The following is a 24,876-nucleotide window of genomic DNA, read 5'->3' as shown; positions in this document are numbered from 1 at the left end:
AAAAATGAGAACATAGACTTATTAACTTACTTTAAATTAAATCTATAAAATGTCTCTTCTGCTACATGTGTTTCTGAGGTGGACCTCTAAATATTAACATGGTAGAAAGAATTTTTTAAAAATCAGTGAAATGAAGCACACTAATGCTCATCATGGCCATGAGGAAGAAATAAAAAGAAAGAGAGTAAAAGGAAAGCCAAGATTTGCATCTGGTATTGGGTGGATGCCCAACCATAATGTACTTTCTTTCTTGATAGTTAGGCCATTAGATTCATACATATGAGAAGAAACAGAATCATTGGAAAATATCCTTTGTTATATGTGGGAGAAAAAAACCTCATACACTCTGAACCCACATCTAGTTCTTGAAATCAATAAATCCCTTCTTTTCTAAAAAGTGTGTTTCTTAAATTGAAATAGGTCTGGGCACAAGACCAGATCTGGGCAAAATTGCGACAGAGACACTTTGGCTTCAATACTTACTTAGTATGCTGTCCTTACTCATTCTCTTCTCCCCCCCTACATCTATCCCTCTTCTGCTGCCCTCATGCTCCCTTCTGACTGCTCAGATTCCTTCCTAAGCCTGAACTTGGTACTTCTCCATTCTTAAGTTTTTTTTCTCTATTCTTTCTTCATTCTCTTCTAGTTCCTCTATTTTTATTATTTTATTGAGGGTCAAATGAGATACTGAATAGGGAATCACTTTGTAAATTATAAATTATTATCTATATATGGATAAGAGACAGCTTGATATAATCAAAAGGTAGTTGGCAGGGGCAGCTTAGGTGGCTTAGTGGATAGAACACTAATCTGGGAGATGGGAGGTACTGGGTTCAGATATGGCCTCAGACACTAATTAGCTATGTGACACTGGGCAAGTTACTTAACCTCAATTGCCTAACCCTTTACCAATCTTCTTTCTTGAAACCAATACTTAGTATTAACTTTAACAAAGAAGGTAAGGGTTTAAGAGAAAAAAATAGGAGAGCTGGTCTTGGAACCAAGAAGAACTGCATTCAAGTTCTACCAGCAATACATACTGACTGAGAGATGTTGGACAGCATATTTATTCTTTCAGTACCCAAGACAACACTCTTAAGACAATAAACTATTAAAAAAGGTGATGATTTGAATTGACAGAGGTAGTTTCTCAACTAGGAAGTACCCTAAACCAATGAAATCATAGTCAGTCCAGGCTCTATCTGCATGTAAAATGACATCAATAATGTGAGACAAGAAGGGAAGATATTTTTATCCTTAATTTACAGATAAGGAAATTAAGTCTTAGGAAGTTAATATCATGGAGTTCATAAATAAGGCCAGGATTTAGGGAATATTTAGTCTGGAGAACAGAAGACTTTGAAGTGGAATAGGGATAGCAGTGTGGAGCAGAGACTTTGCACATAGTATATACTCAATAAATGTGTTTTGAATTGAATAATATGAGAGTTGTCTTCAAGTATTTGAAGGACTGTTTGATGGAGAAAGGTCAGATTGGTCCTTTTCAGTCCCAGAAAAGAGAACTAGAAATAATGGAGTAGATTTAGATTTGTGATAAAGAATAAAACATTCTAAACAACTAGAGATATTCACAAAGGAGAGTTGGCTACCTTTGTAGGTAGTGAATGAGTTCCCCTTAATTTGAAGTATTCCAGCAAAATATTGATTACCTCTTGGGTATGTGGTTCAATGGAAATAGCATTGATTCTGGGGACAGGATACTTGAATTCAAACACTACCTCCTTTGTTTTCTATATATATGATCTTAGACACATTACATAACTATCCTGAACCTTAATTCTTCACTTGGATAAAGAGGTGGTTGGGCTAAATAGCTTCTTATTTTCTTTCCAGTTCTAGAAATAATAATAATAATAATAATAATAATAATAATAATAATATAGTTCTTCTCTAGTACTTTAAAGATTGTAAATCCTCAAAACCCTGGGAAGTAGGAATTCTTTTTATTCCCATTTTACAGATGATAAAACACAGGCACAAAGAGCTTAAATGATTTGCCCAGGTCTCCAGTTAATAAGTGTTTAAGACTGGATTTGAATTTCAGACTTCTTTTTTATTTGTATTTTTTATATAAAACTATTTTCCCAATTATATTTACTAACAATTTTCAATAAATGTTTTCAGAAATTAAAAGATCCAAATTGTCTCCCTCCCTCACTTCCTTTCCCCTCTCAGAGATGGGGAGCAATCTGATCTACATTATACATGAATTATCATGCAAAAGATATTTCCATATTGGCCATCGTTGTAAGAACACACTCATACAAAACCAAAACCCCAACACAAAACCATAAATAAAATAATGTGAAAGATAGTATGCTTTGATCTGCATCTGACTCCAACAATTCTTCCTCTGCAGGTAGATAGCATTCTTTGTCACAAGTCCTTCAGAACTGTCCTGGATCATTGTATTGCTGAGAGTAGCTAAGCCTTTCACAGCTATTATCATTCAATATTCCTGTTAGTGTGTACAATGTTCTCCCAGTTCTGCTTATTTTGCCCTGTATCAATTTACAAAAATCTTTCTAGCTTTCTCTGAAATCATCCTGTTTATAATTTCTTATAGCATAATAGTATTGAACCACTGACATACACCACAATTTTTCAATCATTCCCCAATTGATGGACATCACTTCAGTTTCCAATACTTTGCCTCCACAAAAAGAGCTATTACAAATATTTTTGTACAAGTAGATCCTTTCCTCTTTTTATGGTCTCTTTTGTATATAGTCTTAGAAGTGGTATTACAGGAATACACAGTTTTCTACCCCTTAAGGCTTAGTTCCATATTGCCCTTTGGAATTGTTGGAGAATAAACTCTGACTCCAAATCTTACCTATTCTCCACGGTGCCAAATAGCAGTCTTTGAGGATCTATGATCATTATGTGCCAAAAGGAATACAGCCTAGGTTTTATGAGTCTGTGACTTGAATTCTAGTCTTCTCTCCATCCTGGTACTCTTCCATATTTGGATTATGCTTCTATCTACTCTACTCTTAAGAAATGTTGGCTTCACATTGGCCATAATATTCTCAGAGGGGTTAGGATATTGGGGAACTGAAAAAAAAGTGGCTGAAGAAAGCCACCTATATAAGAGAGCAACTTTAAATATTTTTCAATTGTTGCCTTTCTTTTTTTTTTAATATATTTTATTTGATCATTTCCAAGCATTATTCGTTAAAGACATAGATAATTTTCTTTTCCTCCCCCCCCCCACCCCCCATAGCCAACGCGTAAGTCCACTGGGCATTAGATGTTTTCTTGATTTGAACCCATTGCTTTGTTGATAGTATTTGCATTAGAGTGTTCATTTAGAGTCCATCCTCTGTCATGTCCCCTCAATCTCTGTATTCAGGCAGTTGCTTTTTCTCGGCATTTCCACTCCCATAGTTTATCCTTTCCTTATGAATGGTGTTTTTTTCTCCTGGATCCCTGCAAGTTGTTCAGGGACATTACACCGCCACTAATGGAGAAGTCCATTACGTTCGATTATACCACAGTGTATTAGTCTCTGTGTACAATGTTCTCCTGGTTCTGCTCCTCTCGCTCTGCATCACTTCCTGGAGGTTGTTCCAGTCTCCATGGAACTTCTCCACTTTATTATTCCTTTTAGCACAATAGTATTCCATCACCAACATATACCACAGTTTGTTCAGCCATTCCCCAATTGATGGGCATCCCCTCGTTTTCCAGTTTTGGGCCACCACAAAGAGCGCAGCTATGAATATTTTTGTACAAGTCTTTGTGTCCATTATCTCTTTGGGGTACAGACCCAGCAGTGCTATGGCTGGGTCAAAGGGTAGATATTCTTTTGTTGCTCTTTGGGCATAGTTCCAAATTGCCCTCCAGAATGGTTGGATCATTTCACAGCTCCACCAGCAATGAATTAATGTCCCTATTTTGCCACATCCCCTCCAGCATTCATTACTTTCCTTTGCTGTTATGTTAGCCAATCTGCTAGGTGTGAGGTGATACCTCAGAGTTGTTTTGATTTGCATCTCTCTGATTAATTGTTGCCTTTCTTGTCCAATTCTCTAAAGTTTTTTTTTTAGGTTAAAAGCACTATTTGAAGGGAGAAATTCAAGTAGTTATAAGGTGGTGAGAATAAGGTCAGAGGATAAAGGTAATAGGATTGGTGTAAATTTAGTCAATAGAGTATATATATATTTGTTTGTTACACACATAATATATTTACATGCTATACATATACTTATATAAACAAATAAATGTGTATTTATGTATATATCCATGTTACCTCACAAATTGTAATATATCTTAAACTTGAATTACTTTAGAACTAAACATGACTTTTAGACACTCTGCATGTTTATATAAAATTCATTATAATCTCTGTATATACATACAAATATGTGTCTTTCTATATCTTTCCAAAACTTACTTCTCTGTAGGAATAAATCAAGCAATATCAAAGCTGGAAATGAGCACAGAGTTTTTGAAGGTCAATAGCGATGACTTTTCCTTTCTTTTTATGTTCATCTTATTGATCAAGGGCTCCCCTGATTATATCCTCCCCCCCCCAACAATTTCATGCCCAAAGATAGCTTTTCTCTAGTAGGATCTGGCTAATCCTACATCTATCCAAAAGAAGTCATAGAAGAATGAAATATGTAACCAGTGGTCACAGAGGCAGTAGTAGTTGCCTGTGTGTGGTGGAGGAGGAGGAAGAGGAAGTGGGTTTAGTTTACTGGAAAAGAAGACCGATTTTGACTTTAAACAGACTGAGGAGGTGAGAGCTGGCTAGAGAGGATCACAAAGTGGACAGTAGTTTCTCTTAGGTTTGTGCTTTGACTTCATCTACCTCAGAGAGCCTGTAGCAAGAAAAGGTGGCATCACCTGACATTTCCCCTTCTGTACACTAGATGTCTCTATTGATTCATAGCAGCATAGCTGAAGGCAAATTTCTCTTGTAATTTCAACGAAGTGACTCTTAACAAGACACTTGATCTGAAACTCAGATTTTGGCCTTGGGACCCCCAAGAGGCTCTGCCTCTATCATGACAAAGCTACAGTGGGAAAAAGGGAGAAAATGAAAACCTGCTTAGCAATAGCTACAAAATCAGAGGAACATGGAAACCAAAATGCCAACCCTTTATCCTCGAGAAAGAAACCAGCCGTCCCTTGGGTTGTCATTAGCTATTTTTCTCTCCTTTCTTTCTCTGGTAATGAAGTAGGGTATAATAGAGAAGACCCCTGAACTTGGAGTGAGAACAAGTGGGTTCAGGTCCCAACTCTGCCATTTGATAGCTGAGGTGCAATGAGATCATTGGACTAGCTGATCCCTAAATAAATCCCCAGCTCTAAATCCTGAACCAATTACAGAAACACACTTCTCGTTTTGTGCAAAAGTCAGATTTAGCTACAGTGCCATGTTGCTGCCTGATATTCTCCCTCTGGGTCAGAAGATCCTTGAATCGTAGATTTGGAATCTTACAGATCATTGAAATTAAACGTCTCATTTTACAGATGAGAAAATGGAGCCATGGGGAAGGAAAAGGACGATCCAACTTAGTCTTCTCTTTGACTCCAAATTAGTTTAGCAATGTTTTGTCTTTTTTTTTCTTTTTTGACAAAATAATGAATATTCATCAAAACCAAAGAAGAAGAAATAGCTTCATATTTTGCCTCTAAAAACACAACAAAAGAAAGGAATGAAAAAAGCAATTACCAAGTGGCACTCTGTACATAAAATCATAATAAATGTAACCAAGAGTATGAACCAATGAACCATTGATAACATCTGAAAAAAATCTGTAAAATCAGAATCAAATGTTATGTAAATCTTGTTTATAAAATGCATCTTCAAGGATATGCATTGGTAGATGTATGGTGGATTCTGCCATGAAATAAAAATCAGAGAGGACACTTTGCTTGAGCGCATTGCACTGGTATTCATAAAATATTAAGAAGCCAAGAGAAAGGTCTCTTCCATACTGGATAGATCCTTTATGGAGGGTTCATGGAAAGGACTTAGGACTTTCCCAGAATAAGGAGTCCTAGAGTTCCTTTCATTGAAACTCAGTACCTCTCAAGATGAGACTCACCAAATGGACAAGAGAAGCACCAATAAGACTCATCTGTTCATTATTTTGTTGGAGCACCTCCCATATCCTAGGTATTAGGTCAAGAACTCCAACCTATTGTGCAGTGTCATATTATAACTTTGAATATTATTTTGTCACTATTAGTGAAGTTAAAAATCATTAATGATCACCTATCAGTTGTGGTGATGTTGTATGCACTAGAGGTTGTCAAACACTTGAGTCTGTGAGCTGCTTGAAACACCCCAAACACAGAAGAAATTTAAATATAACTGGAAAATACTTAAAATGAAAGTACAATAAAGCTTATTTACCATTACGTTTTTTTAAAAAACCCTTACCTTCAATTTTGGAATCAATACTGCATATTGATTTAAAAACTAAGATATTTTAAACATTTTAAAACTAAGATATCAATTGGGGAATGGCTAAACAAGTTGTGGCGTATGATTGTAGCAACATAGCACTGTACCATTAAAAATGGTGAATAGGCAAATTTTGGAAAAACATGGAAAATCCTATGTGAAATTATGAAGAGCAAAACAAGTAGAACCAAGAGAATATTATATAAAGCAAAAGAAATATTCTTTGAAGAAGGACATGCACGTTTACCTCTGGAGAAAGAACTGATAGACATGTATAAGATATAATTTTAGATATAAATATCTATAATACATAAATATATTTATTATATATAATGTTATATATAACATATTAAAATATATAAATATATAGTTGTTTATATAAATATATCTTTCTATCAAATGATGCCTCCTCTAATGCGGAGACAGGAAATAACAGAGTATCTTAATATTTTAAATGTTACAAACAAATAAATAAAGTCAGTATTGGATCTGCAGAGATCCCTGTATAACAATCAGTGATCCTATTTGTATTTGAAGTTGATAACGTTGGTTTATACAACTAAAGTGAGTATGTCTTTGTTCCTAAATGTTTAACTACTAGTTAACTCTACTCTCCCCAAAAAAGGCAGGACAAAATTTAAAGTTTAATTTGCATTATTAGCATTTTCTTCATCACTTTTTTAAGTCGAGTCAATCAACAGAACAATAAATCAAGCCCTGATTTGTAACCATTGGCCAACTTCTCAGGTGTAAATGCCCACACTAAGGCATAACTGTGCTTCTTGTAATGATATAAATTTCCAAACTGGTAGAATAAAAGAAGTTAGTGTTTGTTGGATTGATTGGCCAGAGTGAGTTGTCTACATTAGTCAGAATCATTTCGATCATTGTGTGACCTTTTTTTTTTCACTCCTTCTATATAGATAGTCACAGGAAGCTTTTTCTGCAGCTCACTTTGAACTTTGAGCCTCCTAGGGTTTGAGTTGGAAGGTATCTGAGCTATTGCCTGGCTCAACTCTCATTTTACATTTTGGGATAATGATCTCTTGGCTTCATTGTGTCTTCCAGTTATTCCTATTTCTTTGACTTTTCATTTAACTTTGTTTCCCACCATGGTATTTTCTGCCTGACTTGCTAAGAATTTCATATATTCCATGGAATGTAAATAAATGACAGCATATGTGCTTTTCAGGACGTGGGGAGTATTGCTGTTTGCTTCTTTCCCTCTTAGCTCCCTTTTTTCAGAATGAAGTTTTGGTTTTGAAGCCATCTTTGGGTATGGCCAACTGTAAACCTTCAGGCATGCTCCCTCGTGGGGACATCTGTCCTCTCACATGAGCTTGATTTTACTGGCTGAGCAGATTTGCTCTGGAGCTAGAACCTTGGTATTGAAAACCTTTTCCTGCTCTTTGGCACAATGTGTAGCAGAGATTTTAAGCCGTGACTCCATCCAGAAATTGGTTTTGCTGCTAAAAGCAGGTGCAGACCTGACATCCGTGTAGCAGTTGGAATTGTAACTCTGTAGCTCCTTGCAGCCCTTTGGCTTAGCCTGAAGCATAAGCCTCATTGATGCCAGGTCATCAACCTGCCAAATGATGCTACTGCTATATTGTTACGGTCTGTAGTTCTTTGTTGGTTCATCTGCTAAGTTTGGCGGGGAAAGTTCTGGAAACAGTCCTATGAGATTTTACTCCGTAGATTTTTCTGCCAAGATTAGAAACAATAAGAAATTCCATTTTTTTCTGATAAAAACTTCACTTTTTTGGACTAATTGAACCCACCTGCAAAAAAAGAGATGCCCAGATAGAGGAACATTCAACTCAACAAATAAAAATTAATCTCCTACCGTGTACAAGTGAGAAAGGCAATACCTCATGGTCAGCAAGACTGGGGTTAAAGTCATGTCTTTGACCCATATTAACTGGTATAGCAAAGCCACTTGACTATACTAACTATACACACATACTTATCATGCATAAGTCTCTTGATCCTTCTCTAATCTATGAAATTGATAGAAATTATATTACAGTTATCCACTGATATTGGTAAAAGAGATTCCTGTGCAGAGTTGTTCCCTACACCAGCAAAATCAGGCTCTGGATTGAAAAACAAACTAAATCTTTTTCAAGGTCCTAGTGATACAAAGATGCACATGAAAAATGTCTTGCTCTCAAGGAATATTTCTAGAAATGGAAAACCAAAAAAGCAGTATCTGACTAAACAGCCCAGACCTGAAAGTTTTCTTCTACCAACTTCTTTTGGGTTACCAATGATAGATTATATCCGTCTCCTCTTCTACTATACAACTCTCCCAAAGAGGTAAATCTTCACTTTGCTTTTATGTAGACCAGAGGCATCAGAATCTGTTCACTGCAAGAGACCAATGGAACTCTCAAATAGCCACCAGAACTGGATTAAAGAGTAATTGAGATATATTTAACAATTAAACAGAAGAATAATACAACAAAGATGCTGTATATGTATTTTATTTATATTTCAACAGCTCTCTAATCTCATAAATGTGAATTCTCTTCATGGCTGTCATTGATGACCCAACTATGCCTTTGGATCCTGTGCAACTTTTATCTGTATCCTTCCTTAAATCCTTCATTGGGTCCCCATCTAATATTCTGAGAGAACTTTCTTCAGGGTTTTTTCCTCAAATATTCTTTTGTCGTGTGTACAACCCCATGACTTTCTCTCTGTTATCTCTTACCCTTGTGACATGGCTGATCCACCTCATATCCATTCCCAGTTCTTGGATGAAACCTTTTATATCACTTCTCATAGACAGTTCATCAGCTGCATTATGTTGCAGCCTATTGATATTCCACCATATGTCTCTCAAGTACCTCTGGGTGACCTACAATTTTGATTCATTGGAGATTGTGATAATTTATGATTTGCAGCTGTATAGAATCACCAAGAGAAGGGTTTTTGTTTCATGGAAAAGCTCAGGGTTGTTGAAAGCACCACTCAATTTCCCCGATATAATCCATCCTGCTCTCTTCTTCCTATTTAATTCTGGGTCCCAGCTGACTGGGATCTTTATCTGAGATCTTTGCAATCACACATATATTTAATCTAAACACATGCATACACAATGTACAGTGTACATATGTGTAAGGTTATATTTTATGCAGAAATATGCAGTGCCCATATGCACTGGGATCATATGCATATGCAGACATATGAGTATATCCTCTCTATGTGCCTATTCTCATGCAGGTATATTTATGTGTGCATGTTATATATATGAACTCATTCATAAGCATGTATAATGTGTATCTGCATACATACACATGTTAATGAACCAACTCAGTGGCAAGAGGCATTCTTCACTTATATTTTTTTTTCTATGTGGATTATTTGGATGAATTCTTCTGAGTGAATGTGACTCTCATTTAGGAGACACTATGTTCAGAACTTGATGCAACTGCTATAATATTATCCCTAAAGAGAAATATCTAGAGGATCTGCCACATATAGGGAACTTCTTACTTGGAATTTTGCTTGATAACAGTAAGCATCTGCAACAAGCGGAGGACTTTGATTTATACCTCACTTGATAATATAAAATCAAAATAATATTATAGACCAGTTAACTCCAATTGTATTTGTCAAAGAATCTCAGGGAGTTTTTAAAGATATGTTCTTGCTTTACTGAATTAAATGCTTTAAACCAATTTGTTTTATTAATACGTCTTATATTTACATCATAGTCTTTTCACAATCCCTTCTCTTCCCCAGACTAAATAAATACTCCTCTGTCAGAAAGCAAAGCAATTTAGCAAAATCATCCAATAGAGTACAGCCAATTGTATACTTAATATTTGGCATCAGTAGCTTCCCACTTCTCTGCTGTGGATCATAGGATCATAGAGTCAGAGCTAGAATGAACCTCAAAATCCCTCTAACCTAAGATCTTTGATTTAAAGAAGAGGAAAACTGAGGGGAAGGGAACTTAAATGACAGGTAATAGAAGTGGTAAACATGAGAAGTGAGATTTGAACTCAGTTCCTCTTATCTCTGAGTCTACTGCCTACCTTATGTTTATTTCAATCTCCATCACTTCTTATAAACTTTCCTGTTTTTCTGAATTCCTCATTTTTATAATTTCTTATCACTTGTTAATATTTCATTCAGCCCTTTAGCACAGTTGTCTGAATAATTCCCAAGTCAATGAGTACATGCTTTTTTTCATTCCTTTGCTATTACAGAGAGTGTTGTTGTGGATATTTTTGGCACACATTCAGCCTTTAATTCTGCATTTGACTTCCTTGGGTATGAAATGTTTTTTTTAATAGTTAAGGATTTATTAAGCACTTATTATGTGTACCCTAATAGATATAATATGCACTCTATGAAGTGCAAGCAAGAAACACAAGGGGATCTTATATTCTCTGCATGTGACTATTTCCTTCAGTGATGAAACTTGCACACCCTCTCCACTTTGCTGGACAATCTTCAGGAGTGGCTGGGATGGAGAGCTTCATCACTACATGGCCAAATCGGTGGTAAACCTCTAATGCCTTAGCTAGGTTTGTACTATAATCGTAGAAGTCTTTCTAGCTTAAAGGGAGCTTGTGCTCCACTGACAAAAACTTCAAGAATCGAGAGTCACCTCTATGCACAATGAAGTCTCTTGTATCTTACCTCAGTGGAAAGGGCATAGACATACACATAAATGCACATTACAGGTACTATAAAATATGCCACAATGATCATCTCAAGAATGATTTAAAATGAATAATGAAAAGATGAACACCTGTGGATAAAAGATTTGGCTTCCATCTAGTCACCTACACCAGAGAATAAATTTGACAAAGGTTTCACTACCAGAAATACTCATGCTATGTTTAGCAGAAAGGAAGCAAAACATGATCTCTTGGTCAAAAGTCCAAGTTACATTAAGGTAAATTGGGCATCAAATAACTCCTGGCAAAGACTATTTTGATGAATGAAGTATAATCATAAGGAATACATACAATATTTTTTCAAATGCACTTTGGGTACCATTCATATGCCACCAAACTTCTTTATTTTGGTCTCATTAGCATGACTTAACTAGATAATTGAACCTCCCTACATTTAATCATTTCTATATAGATATTTTTTCATTTTTAAATTTATTCATTTAATTAGTTAATTTAGAATATTTTTCCATGGTTACATGATTCATGTGCTTTCCTCCACCTTATATAGATCAATTTAAGGACTAGGAAAATGATCCCTCAATTCATTTCCTATTTTGATTCCTTTGCCTTAGTTATACTAGAATGTATAGTGTGAAGATTGGATTTAGCTATCTCCTGATTATAACAACGAAGATACTTAGCTTTATCTTTAGTGTGAAGATAAAATTGTAATTCCCTGATTGTAACAATGAAGGTACTTAGCTTTTCCTTTATAGTAAAGTTAGAATTGTAAACTACAATCTATTTTTAGATTTAACTACAAAAAGGTGTTAAGTAACTACAAAAGGTGAATTAACCACAAAAAGGTATTAAGTAACTACAAAAGGTGAACTTACCAAAAGAAGTGTTAAGTAACCCCCCAAAATATAATCTAACTAGAGAAGGTGAGAACTAAAGAGTGGGCAGTCCTGGAGAAATCTAACCAAAGAAGGTGAGAAGTAAAGAATGGAGAGTCCTAGAGAAAATCTAACCAAAGAAAATGAGAACTAAAGAATGGGCAGTCCTGGAGAAAAGAATCTGCTCTGATTGGTAGATGTGAAAAATTAGGGGAGGTGACACAAGAGAAAAAGATCTTTAAAAAGAGGACCAAAAGGAAGAAGGATTCATTTGGATAGATTTGGATTCAGACATTTGGATCATTCATTTGGATTCAGACATTTGGACAGTCATTTGGAGATTTGGGCACTGAATCAGAGGAGGAACTAGAAGACAGACCCTTGAGGAGTGACCAGAATACAGTAACCCAGACTTCTTTTAGACTGTCATAATTGGTGAGTGAAAAGCTGACTTAGTGACCCCACCTTTCTGGAGGTGTGAAGCCTCCAGGTAAGGCCCATCTTATTGAGACTCTGTCCCTGGCTGAGGCTTAGAAATTCTAACTGGTATCAGAAGAAGCCAGAGTTTTCTCTCTCTCTCTCTCTCTCTCTCTCTCTCTCTCTCTCTCTCTCTCTCTCTCTCTCTCTCTCTCTCATTCTTTAATATATTCCTTCTATTGTAAATATTGTAAATAAACTACCATAAATTCGATTTACTATAGTAATTCATTTTTGGGATTTAGAAATTAAATCCCTGGTGACCACCTAATTAATATATTATCAATCCAACCACAATTAATTTTAACAATAGTTAAGAGAAAAATAAATTATTGAGCACTTTTTGTGTGCAAACACCTATAGTAGGTGCTGGAGATAAAATAGAAAAGGAAGATAGATCTTGTACTCAAGATAAAGCCTTTGGGGGCAGCTAGGTGGCTCGGTGAATTGAGAGTCAGGCCCAGAGATGGGAGGTCCTGGGTTTAAATCTGGTCCCAGACACTTCCTAACTGTGTGACCCTGGGTAAGTCACTTAACCCCCATTGCCTAGCCCTAACCACTCTTCTGTCTTGGAACCAATACACAATATTGATTCTAAGATGGAAGGTAAGGGTTTAAAAAAAATAAAAGAAGTCCCCATTCTAATAGGGGGAGAGAACAATGTAGAAAAAATTTCAGCTACAAGGCAGATGGAAAGACTCCATGGCACTTTGGTATCCCACTTAGTTGGTGCTTACTAAATACATTTTTAATTGAATATTCAGGTTACAACTCTTTTTTTGTGTGTGATTTCCATAGGTTCTTTAGCATACTTCACTCAGTGCCTGTTTTCTACCAATAGTAGGAGAAGCTTATGCCTTCTCCTAGACAGTCAGAGTCTCTCATAACATCCCTCTACTCATTCATAGCTGTCCTGTCCATTCATCCCAGGGCCTGGCTTGACTGACCTACTTTGCAAATCCCTCCAGGGATTAACTCCAACCAGCAGCATGGTGCCTTCTCTCTCTATTCCCTTTCCTGCTCCCCACTCTTCTGGCTCTGGTTCCACTCCATTCTGCCACAAGCTCTTATCTTATGACACGAGAGCCTCCTACTCCTTAACAACAGCCAATTTTTCTGACTCTCAAAGCTCCATTTTATTTTATGAGTTTAACATGGAAACAGGATTGGTTTCCTTACTTCATGCTCTTCAATCTTTCTTTCTCCAACCTTTATTCTCCTTTAAAATCAATTTCATGTTTAATTAACAAGTATTTATTGCTCTTCCTTCTACCGCCCTTCCTCAAACAATATGAATAACAACCCTTCTACCAAATACAGTTAATTAAAAAAAAAACACGTCGTCTTATTCTATATGTTCTCATCCTTTCCTTGTCTCCCTTCTTTGTTATGATTTCTTTTTGGTTGTATCATTTGCTCCTTAAGATTCTTTTAGTATAGGGAGAGCAGGTAAGGTAGGCTCTTTGAAAAATATTATATTCTGCTTTATCATTTGCATTGAAAAATGGAATTCCTTGGTTTAGTACAGTTCTTATCTTGTGTGTGTGTATGTGTGTGTGTGTGTGTGTGTGTGTGTGTGTGTGTGTGTGTGTGTGTGTATTGTGTATCCCTTGGACATTGTGGTAGGAATGTCTTTGTTTTCCTTCTCAGAATAATCTCTTAAAATGCATAAAATAAAGTGCAAAGATTACAAAGGAAATCAATTTATGAAAATGAAGATTTTTTAAATTCTTAGCCAAATTCATAGTCTCTTTGAAATCTATTCATGGACCTCAGGTTTAAAACTCTTTGTTCTAGTAGTTTCTAATATTTATTCCTTAAGTGGTAAAGTTGTTCCTCACTCCCCAACTCCTCTCTTCGAAGAGAATGACCTTAAAATCATGAAGGAAGGAGTAAATCTCAGGGAAGTGAATAATCTTCCAAGGATGAGTCCTCCTGGGGACACATTCCTACACTAGACATCCATGACAAGGTGTGAACCATTTAGATTGCTGAATTTACACAAGATTGTCAAGTTCCATTACTGGAACTGGACAACATTTAGGTTACAATTTAGGTCAGGACATACTTAACTCTGTTCTGATGCTTTGGAAGTGACACCCAGCATACCAGAGGTTTTCTACATTGACGAAAGCTTTCTTGAGCTTTAAACCACATGAAAAATAAATTCTCTGGATGGAAGAGAAGAAGAGACAGAATCTTTCTCCTTAAGAGAAGAAAGTCAAATAAAAGCATTTACCTCCAGTAATGAGATTAAAAACACAAAATGAGAGTATCTTGTTTCACTAGTATGTTAAGCTCCATGAGGATAGGGAAGATTTTCATTTTTGCCTTTGAAACCAAGTCTATTTTTCTGGTCTATACTACATATATGGGGGTGTACAGGGTGTTCAGGGAAGACTAGATCAACTGCTCTGAGGGCTTTCTGAGCTTTTCCCAGGGCTGCTTAGGCTCCTTTGGTGTCTACTTGCTTCCCCGATCTTACATCTGGCTTCAAGAAGTTGTGGCATATAGAGAAGTCACACCCCAGTAAACCATATTGACAGCCAGGCTAAAAAGGTTGAAGGTAACCAAAAGACCTCATCCTCATCAATGAGTTTGCAGGAGGGGGATGTCTATCCCAGGCATTTGAAGACTTCCCTCTTCCAGAAGGGTGGATGAGATCAGTTTGATCTAACTGTCATGAAGATGGCAGAAGCAGGCACTGTGGAGTGCTCAGAACTAGGTCAGGCATTGAAGAAGCCATGGTCATCCATTATATCCTAAGCCATCACCAGTCGTCTTGACTTTTTTCTTGTCACTGAACTTTGAAGACTTTGAAAGAGAGAGTGAGAGTGATGATTTTGTGCAGCTCTGCCTTACTTAAATCCATTTATGCTGGAATCAAAAGACTCCGGTTATTTCAATTCTATCCTCCTTGCGTATGAAAGACAACAATCAATCCACCAACCAGTCAACTTCATACGGAAGGTCAACCCAAGGCAATTCTCTCTCAAGTTAATTTGATAACTATTAAGCATTACATGAATTGTTCTGGGCAGAGTAATCTATAGAATATAAATAAATGAACAAATGAATCCATCAACAGGTGTTTGTTATGTGCCTACTATGTACTAACCAATAACTATACTAATGGGCTGCAAAGACAAATGAAACAGTGCCTACTTTCTGGGAACTAATATAGTCTTACATGAAGCAATACATAGACAGATTAGTCTATACAAATGAATGAATACATAGCTTTTCTTCATGAAAAGCCCACCATCTGATTGGGGAACACACTTAAAACCATACACTCACTCAGCACTTAACACAGTTTGGGGTACATAGTAGGTACTCAGTAAATATTTAGTGACTCACTATATCATCTTGCCAATCCATCCACCACACAGTTGCTCAATTAGTATTTCCTTGGGACAGGACTGATAGTATTGCTCCCTTACCCATCCACAGCTCCTTTCCCCTCTAGCTTCTAAGATGAGACACAAGCCCTTTAGTCTGATATTGGAGGCCCTCCACTGTCAGGCTCCAAACAACATTTGCAGGCTTATTTCACATCACTGCTTTCATGCCGTCGATATTCTGGCCAAAATGGAACACTAGCTGTTCCCTGAAATAATTCCCCATTCCATTTCTCACCCCAATGCTGCTTTTCTATGTTTGTATTATTCGAGTTCGGCTCCCCAGAGGACAGATAGTGAGTGGGACCCCCTGCCACTGGGGCCAAAGCTCTAGCTCCAGGCAGAATGCAGCCAGCAAGGCACCGGCAGCAGCCCAAGGACAGCCCCTTAATAGGGGTCCTCTGCTGGAGCCACTATAGCCCCTAGAGAGGGCTGGGCCATTCCAAGCCTCAGTGGGGAGAAGGAGGTCTGGGGAACTGTCCACCTCCCTTAGGCAGAGCTGTCTACCACGTCTGGAATTCTCTGTCTTCATTACCTTTTATTGGAATCATTTCTCTTCTTTCCACACTCGGCTCAAGTGCTGCATGGAGCCTTCTCCAACTACCTCCTTCCCAACTGTTAATATCCTCTCTTCTCAAATTAACAGAATTACTAAGAAATGAATTTTTATTTACTAATACATTCTTGTGTGTGGGAATTAATCTTGCTCTTTTTTTTTGTCTCCAGTTCCTAGGCTACCACCTGTAGTTCAATCATTGAATATTAGTGCAGGAAGTGACTTTATGGGTCTGCTAAATCTGCTAAGAAGGCAAGAAGTACGGTAGAATAGACAGAGTGGTGGCCCCGTCCTGGTTACCAGCTATATAACTTTGGGCCAGTAATTGGACCACCTTGGGATTCAGTTTCATCTTCAGAAGGAAAGCTTTAGGCTGGCCTGTCACTGAAGTTTCTCCCAGTACTAATTCTAGGATCTCATGATGAAACCCATGCCCAGGGATGGTCCACAACTTGTTTAAAGTCACAACGTTAATTGGTACAGTCATGTCTATCAACCAGATCTTTTGGCAACCAGGTGGTGTTTTTCCTATTATGTGAAGGAAGCTAGGTGATGCTATGGATATAGATGGCTGTGCCTGGAATCACAACAGCCTGTGTTCAGACCCAGTCCCTGACATTTATTGTTTGTGTGATGCTGGATAAAACAATGAATGTGTTTGCCTCAGTTTCCTCAACTGTGAAAACCAACTGAGATAGCATTTGTAAAATGGGTGGCATACTGCCAGCCACATAGTAGGCACTTAGTAAATGCTTATGATCTCCTAGAGGATTTATACTAGGGGGACTAATGAGAAATAAGTTTGGAATAAGAGTTTCTTAAGGAAATTTTATACTGCTTGGAACATAGCAAGTGCTCTAATGTTAATTCTTGATAAGTAACTCACTCTAAAACAAAAGTAGGAAGTGGCATAATTACCCACAAAATTTTACAGAGCTTTTCTGAAAGTATGCAGTATTTGGGGGTCTATGAAGAGAGTTCATCAAAACAGGCTGAGTCCTACTTCACTGAACTATAGGAGACTTTTCTTCATTTCCTTAGAACTGAAATCTATTTCAGATGGGATGGTTTTAATCCTGCCTCATTCGAAATGATCAAGTGGTCTGAGTCACATAGTTGAATCTTTGGTCCCTGGAGCGACTGGATTTCATTCTCTCTCAGGGAGAAAAGAAATCATTTAATGCATATTTTTGGAAGCCTAAGAAGTAAATGTTTAAAAAATTCTCTTTTTTGCACTCATGCTTTTCAACTTTCAAAAAAAAAAAGAAAAGGACCACCTTGGTCATTGAAGTTTTTTATTTATCAGAAACTGATTTACACAGAATGGTATACAGGAATGAACCCTGGATTTTGGGACAGAAGATCTGGGTTAAAATCCTGGTTTTAAAATCTTGTGTGATCTTGTGATCACACAAGTTACACCATTTCTCTGGTACTCAGCTTGCTCATTTAGAAAAGCAAGGATAGGACTCGATGTCCTTTAAGCTCCTTTCTAGCTCTAAATCTAACCCCCCTCCCATTAAAATGCTTTATTGCAAAGTGGCTTTGAAATTGTTTTCAAGAGTTCATTTTGTACCTCAGTCTTCTAAATCCTGATTGCTTTGAACCTGTTTGAAAAGCTGAAACATATTATGCAGAATTACACAGAGGGCTTGTTTCTGCCTCAACATTTAAGCCATTGTACTTTAGCTATTTTTATTCAAGATACCACAAGTAATTAGGGAAAAAAGAATACCAAAGTCCACATATGATGTAATTTTTTCAGGCAGATAGCAGATATAGTGGATATATTGGTGACTTAGAAACAGGGAGTCTTCAATTTCAATCCTGCCTCATACAGTTACTGTATGACTGAGCAAAATCTCTCTCAGCCTCAGTTTCTTGATTTATAAAATGAGATAATTGCACCTAACTCACTGGGTTGTTGGGAAATTCAAAAGAGATAACACAAGTAAAAGACTTTGAAAATCAATAGCATTATATGAGTGTCAGCTAAAGCTATTGCTATCATTTACTCAAAACCCTGTTGGGGAAAAAACATAAAAGACAGGAGAGAGCTTGAAAAAAATCTCCAGGAAACTGGAAAACCCCCAAAGATTAAAACATTCTTCACATGTTCTATAACAAGGGGGGGGGAAGTCAATTATAGAAAGGCAGGCTTAATAGAAGGTCAAGAAAGCTAAACAATACAGATGAAAGGGTGAAAGCATTAACATTATGGGGAGAAACTGAGAAATTTTAAAAGAAAAAGGAGTCTTGAGATCTGAGAAAAAATTCAAGAAAAAAGACTTTTCAAAAGCATGTAAATTAAATGATTAAAGACAACTTTGACATCCAATAAAAGGGGGAAGCTTTGAAGGACACCAGTAACTCAGAAAATATTATGAAGAACTAGGGAAATTATAATGCAAAGGAAAATGAACTTGAAATCCAGAAAAAGATAAGTGCACATATAGAATAGTAAAGAATACAAGGCTATCTGTTGGGAGGAAGAAAAAAATAAACAAGGCTAGAGAACACTTTGTATTATCAGATTTTTGAAGGTAATGGAAACTTACTACAAGGACTATCTTTAAGGAAAGAATGAGAATCTGGAGACACAAGACCTTTGAATAATATTGTTCAAATTATCTGAGGAGCTATGCACAGTGTTTACAGAAAAAGAGAAAAGAGCAATCTGGAAAATTATTCCATGATATTATAAAAGTAGAGAGTGGGCTTGAAAAAGACAAGCAACATTTGGAAATAGAAATGGCACATGAAAGGTTAAAAAAAGACTAATGTTTGGGAAAAGGACAGGAAAAGGAAGAGGGCAGAAATAATGATTTGATAAATAGATGGTAACATAAATATGTGTCTATAAAAAAGATTAAAGGACTGAGAAAATTTGAATTTTTTTTCCTGTGGCTGTCTCAGCTCTGAGAGAATTGTAGATCTGAAGCAATCTTTAGAGGTTATCTAGTGAACACTATATATCTCATCAGATAGAGGAGGAAACTGAACCTCAGAATTAAAATGACTTGTCCAAGTCCACACATATAATAAGTGAGAGAGGTAGGATTTGAACTCAGATCCTCCAGTCCCAAATTTAGAGCTCCTTTCCACTGAACCACACTGTCTCATGTGGAAGACCTGGGATTCAAATTCAGATTACAAAACTGCAGTATCTTTCATTTCGAAGAAACCAGAGAGATCATCTAATATAACATCCCAGCTAACAGACCTGAAATGATGGGAAACTCATCTCAAGAGATTGCCCATTTCATTTCAAAATAGCACCAAAAGTTAGAAATTTGTTCTTTATATTGAGTTGAAACTTAGATCCCTCCTAGAATCATCCATTTAGAGCTGGAAGAGATAAAATCCCATTCCTCTACTTTATAGAGAAGGAAACTAAGGCTCAGAGTAATTAAATGACTTGCTCAAGTTAACAAAGGTAGTAAATTATTAGAGGCAGGATTTGATCTCAGATTTTGACTCTAAGTGCTTGTTGGTCCTAGTTCTACCTTAGGTACTCATCCAGTATGACTCAATCCTCTTCCATAGTTCAGCCTTTCAAATGTTGAAAAGACCTCTCTGTGCCTTTTCCAACCAGAGTCAACATTTGTGAGTTTAGAATGATGGATTTTATCTTGTCTTCTGAAATTGTAGACACCTCAGGATACATAGTTTTCTACTCACAATTACCATATTCAATTTCCCTTAAAGTTACTCCCCACTGTTCCTATTCTTCTCTCCCCTCCAAAAATACCAAAAGATTTCAAGTGACATAAACAAGCAGAAATGGGTACTTGTTATAGACTTACACAGTATCTTTGTTGTACTTAATCATGGTGTGTTTATACATTTATCAGTGCTAATAAAAATATTGGAGATATAATTTGGAGCTTAACAATCATCAGGATTGTTTGCTATATTTTATCTGTGCACTGAAGGTTTATAATCAATTTTTCTAGGTAAGCAAAACAGCAATTAGATTATATAGTTGTATACAGATGCTCAGCAGGTGTTAGCAAGAACATGGTGAGGTGGCTGGTATATAATAGTAATTCCCTAGTTATAGGATTTTGATTTCCATGAGAACCCCCTTCCCCTCCAGAAAATGGGAATGTTCTTCCCCAGAGACTGGCTAGAGAAATGAAAGATTTTAGATATTTGTTCCCTGCTGACTTGATAATGAAATTATAGTCTACTTTCCTTTCTCCCCACTCCCCTCACCCCCCCCCCCCCAAATAAAAGAAAATCTGGATAATGTTGTTTAGGAGACTCAGAATATTTGGAAAAAATAGGTGACATCAGTGGCTCAGACTTTTTAAAGATGTTTAAGAAACACAAAAAGATGTAAAATGGATAATCCCTGTGTTATTCCCAGGTTGTTTAAATGGATGAGATTGCCTCTAAATAATCAAATCACTAATTCATTCTGATTCCATTCCAATTTGAAAAGAAAAGAATGAGCAGTAAAATAAGGGATGGGGGAATTAGAAAGGGGAAATTTAAATCAATTCATCTGGCAGAGAAAGAAGAAACTATAGATGGGAGATAAAATGGCTGAGCCAATATCCAGTTCATTGGATGTAAACACTGAGGCTGTGGCTTATCTGATATCACACATCTTTATGAAAGCTAAAAAACAATTAGTCAACTGTGAATGTTTGCAAACATAAGGTAGTTAAGAGATCTTTCAGGTCTCTGACTTAGAGGCATTAACATTTTATGATTTATGATTTGACTGCACATAAAAACATTTCTGCACATCTACATAGTTAAATTTTTCCCTTTTTTCTTTCAAACGTCTGGCATTAGGTTAGCCTTATTTGAATGTTTCTTCCTCCAAAGTGTTGATTAAATAAACCTAGTTAGAAGTCTTTTTTGCACTTCAATAATTCAATGCTGATGGCTGAATAAGTCATAGCTCTTTCCTAAATCACATTTGATCACAGGACTACAAATCTAGACCTGGAAGAGTCATCAGAGGTCACCAACTACAATCTCCCCCTCATTTTAGAGATGAGGAAACTCAAGTCCAGAGTAAGTGACTTGTTGAAAGTCACATAGGTAGTGAGTTCCAGAGGTAGGATTTGAGCAATGGGGACAGCAGAGAATGGGTTTGCAGTCATCTTCCTGCAGACTAAGGTTTTAGGAAAAGTGTGAAAGAGATGTGGATTTACTCTGCATCTTGTACAGAAGAAGCATCTATATTAACCAGTTGTTTTTTTTTGAGGAGTAATTGAATTTAGTCAAACAAATGATTATTTTGAAAACTATTTAGTTTGAGTGGGTAGATAGAATATGGAAGATATGTGGAGTGGTGTTAACCTTAAATTTGCTCTAGGTCCTTTTAGCTCATAAAGCTCTCACCAAAAAGCAACCATGGAGAACAGCAATAGAAAAACAAATTTCTTGCAGTTTAAATAATGAATAAGTTTTTTTAACCTATAGATGAAACTTATTCTGTTCTCTTCAAACCTAAAATATGGTGTTTGTCAAAGAAAGGTTTCTGCTCAGTTGGGTAGTAATTTATTGGAAAATGAGCAACCCCCCCAGCCCACCCCCACTGAGCATGATATCGAGTGCTTGCTGCTTTTACACGTTGTTATTGGTGGCAGACAGATGGACAGCAAGATGATAACTTTGTGGCCAATAGCCAGACTATCAGTCTGGGGCATTCTTTAGACAAGAGATCAATCCATCAACCAGCAAGATTTATTGAGTTCCTCCTATGTGCCCAGCACAACATCTTCTAGAAAGATTTCCCCGTCCATCACATTTGTTGGAAAGTGAGTAGGTGTGGATCTTGGCACTGGCGGTTCTTCCTTCCATCATTAGGAGGTCAAGGAGGCAGGGATGGAAGGGAGGCGGGTAGAAAAGCTGACTGTGGGAAGCAGTGAATAGATTATTGTTTTACTCTAAGTAAGAAGTTCTTAGGATAGCTGGGTGACACAATGGATAGAGTACCTTGTTTGAAGTGTGGAAGACTCATCATTCTGAGTTCAAATCTGACCTCGGGTACTTACTAACTGGGCAGGTCATTTAACCCTGTTTACCTGTGTTTTCATATCTGTAAAATGAGCTGGAGATTGAAATGACAAACCATTACAATATCTTTGCTAAGAAAATCCCAAATGGGTCATGAAGAAGAGGAAATGTCTGAACAACAACAAAGAGGTTCTTCTTCTTCTTCTTTTTTTTTTTTTTGCATGTCATGGATCCAAGGAAACTAAGTGACTCAGTATATAGAGTGCTGGACTTGGAGTCAGGAAGACTTGAGTTTTAATCCTAGGAAAAGTGTTTAATCTTTCTGTGATTTGGTTCCTCATCTGGATAATGGGGATAATAATTGTTCCTATCTTCCAAATTTATTGTGAAAATAAAATAAAATATGTAAAGCAGCTTGCAAAATTAATGCTCTATGTAAAAACTACTACTACTACTACTACTTATTATTATTATGTACCACTTTGGAAGCCTGGTGAAACTTGTGGACTCCTCAGAATACTTTTAAATTCACAAACTAAATAGGGTTACAATGGAAGGCAATCAAAATGATGTCATTATGAAAATAATTTTTAAAAATAGTCTCATTGATCTCAAGTTAAGACTCTCTCCATTTCCCTTCTAAACAAATGAGTAGATGAACCAAATACCATGAAAGATATATGTCTGATGATCAAAAAGCCTTCAAAAATAAAATGGGCAGGCTTAGGGTTCATCTCAATTGGAGCCCTAAGGAACTGGGTACCTAATGAGATATGGTTTCAGGCCATCCTAAAGGGAAAAGACTCTTTTGATCATTAAAAATATACATATATTGAGTCCTTGCCCATCTAGCTACCTGGATTCTACTCTATAGTTTGCAGTTTTCCATGAGATGAATGGTATTTCTAACTTATGGTTCATCAGTGTTTCAATGATTGAATCATCTCATTTGTTATCAGTTTACTAATTTTCTCCTGAATATTTTCCTCCTTTTTCTAGATTCATGATCAATGTGACATGGGAAGGCAAAGATTTGTCTTTCACAGAAGCAGGGTACCAAGTACACCCCAGGTTAGTGGTGATTGTGCTGAACAAGGACCGGGAGTGGGAAAAGGTAAGAATCTCTAAGATTCTCTCTTTGTCTCCCTGTCTCTGTCTGTGTCTCTATCTTTCAACAACTTCCTGTCAAGAACAAGAAGACAGCCCATGAAGAGCTCAAGTACCTACTTATTTAAATGCTCTTTTGCCTTACATTTCTATGAGTATGGAGTCATGCAATGCCAAAATTAGAATGGACCTTCAGAGTTCATACAGTCTAACTCTTTACTTAATAAGCAAAAAAAAAATAGGTTCAAGTGGGTTGAGTTATTTGCCCAAGGTTTTGACTTTCAATGTCCACATTGCTAATCACCTTTCAATGCTGGATAGACAAAGAATTTCATGGGACCCGGCATGTGCCCTTTTCCAGAATAAGGTAGGATGTACTTTGCCCAAATGTCCTTGTCAAGCATTGATTTGATGTCCTGTAGCAATTTTAGGCTAGTTGTGTAGGAAATTCAACCTTCTCCTAAGTCAACAAATCCATTTCTCCTTTATGCTTATGTTACACTGCCATCCCTTTAGGGCAGGGTTCCCCAAACTACAGCTCCCAGGCCACAGGCAGCCCCCTGAGGCCATTTATCCAGCGCCCACCGCACTTCCGGAAGGGGCACCTCTTTCATTGGTGGTCAGTGAGAGGAGCTCTGTATGTGGTGGTGCCTCAAAGCATGGCATCACTCAGCTACAGTGCCACTTCCGGTGACAATCCTTTGTGTGCGCCTTGTTCTGAGAGTAGCTGAAGGAGAACGAGGCACCGCACAAAGGATTATGTGGCTGCACAATGGAAGACGTCAGCATGTGACCTGCAATCTGGAGGAGGGGTTTCCACCCTGAGCATACTGCTGCCCGGTATCGTGGTGGCAGTGATGAGTCTGTGCAAGGTGTGACAGCCCCATCCCAGCCAGCGCTGAAGCCTCCACTATCCCAGACAGTGTATACAGATTTGCTCATAGATTTTTTATAGTCCGGCCCTCCAACGGTCTGAGGGACAGTGAACTGGCCCCCCATGTAAAAAGTTTGGGGACCCCCGCTTTAGGGTTTCCAGAATAAAGTCTAGTACATGACCAACCAATACCTTAGCAGCAGCTTTAAAAAGGAGAAACGCATATGATTTTGTCCTTAATTTGCTGGGCAGTTTTATACCATCTTGTACCTAATTTATAGCTAGTAGCTTGAGTAAGTAGTAGGTATAGTGATAGTCTTGAAGTCCGGAGAGACTTAGGTTCTAATTTTGTTTCTTTTACTCTCTAGGTCTGTGATCATGATTAAATGATTTAGCCTTTCTGACTTTCAGGTTGCTAATATATGTAAAGCATTTTGTCAGAGTGTTAAACATGAAATAAATGTTAGTAAGGATTATCATCCATAAAAACTTACATAAAATAGT

The 24,876-nt window shown here is 37.1% G+C and overlaps 1 protein-coding gene across 1 annotated transcript in view; it reads left to right on the top strand.

Annotated features, from left to right (window-relative positions):
- Nucleotides 1–24,876, top strand: part of GRIN2A (glutamate ionotropic receptor NMDA type subunit 2A) — a 522,909-nt gene that overhangs the window by 328,435 nt on the left and 169,598 nt on the right. Inside the window, exon 5 of the mRNA XM_007498665.3 lies at nt 23,391–23,505. Within this exon, the coding sequence (XP_007498727.2) occupies nt 23,391–23,505 (115 nt within the window). The remainder of the gene's footprint in view (nt 1–23,390; nt 23,506–24,876) is intronic.

This window comes from Monodelphis domestica, chromosome 7 (genome assembly GCF_027887165.1).
Source record: "Monodelphis domestica isolate mMonDom1 chromosome 7, mMonDom1.pri, whole genome shotgun sequence".
NCBI lineage: Eukaryota > Metazoa > Chordata > Mammalia > Didelphimorphia > Didelphidae > Monodelphis > Monodelphis domestica.
This window is presented reverse-complemented; position numbering and strand designations above follow the sequence as displayed.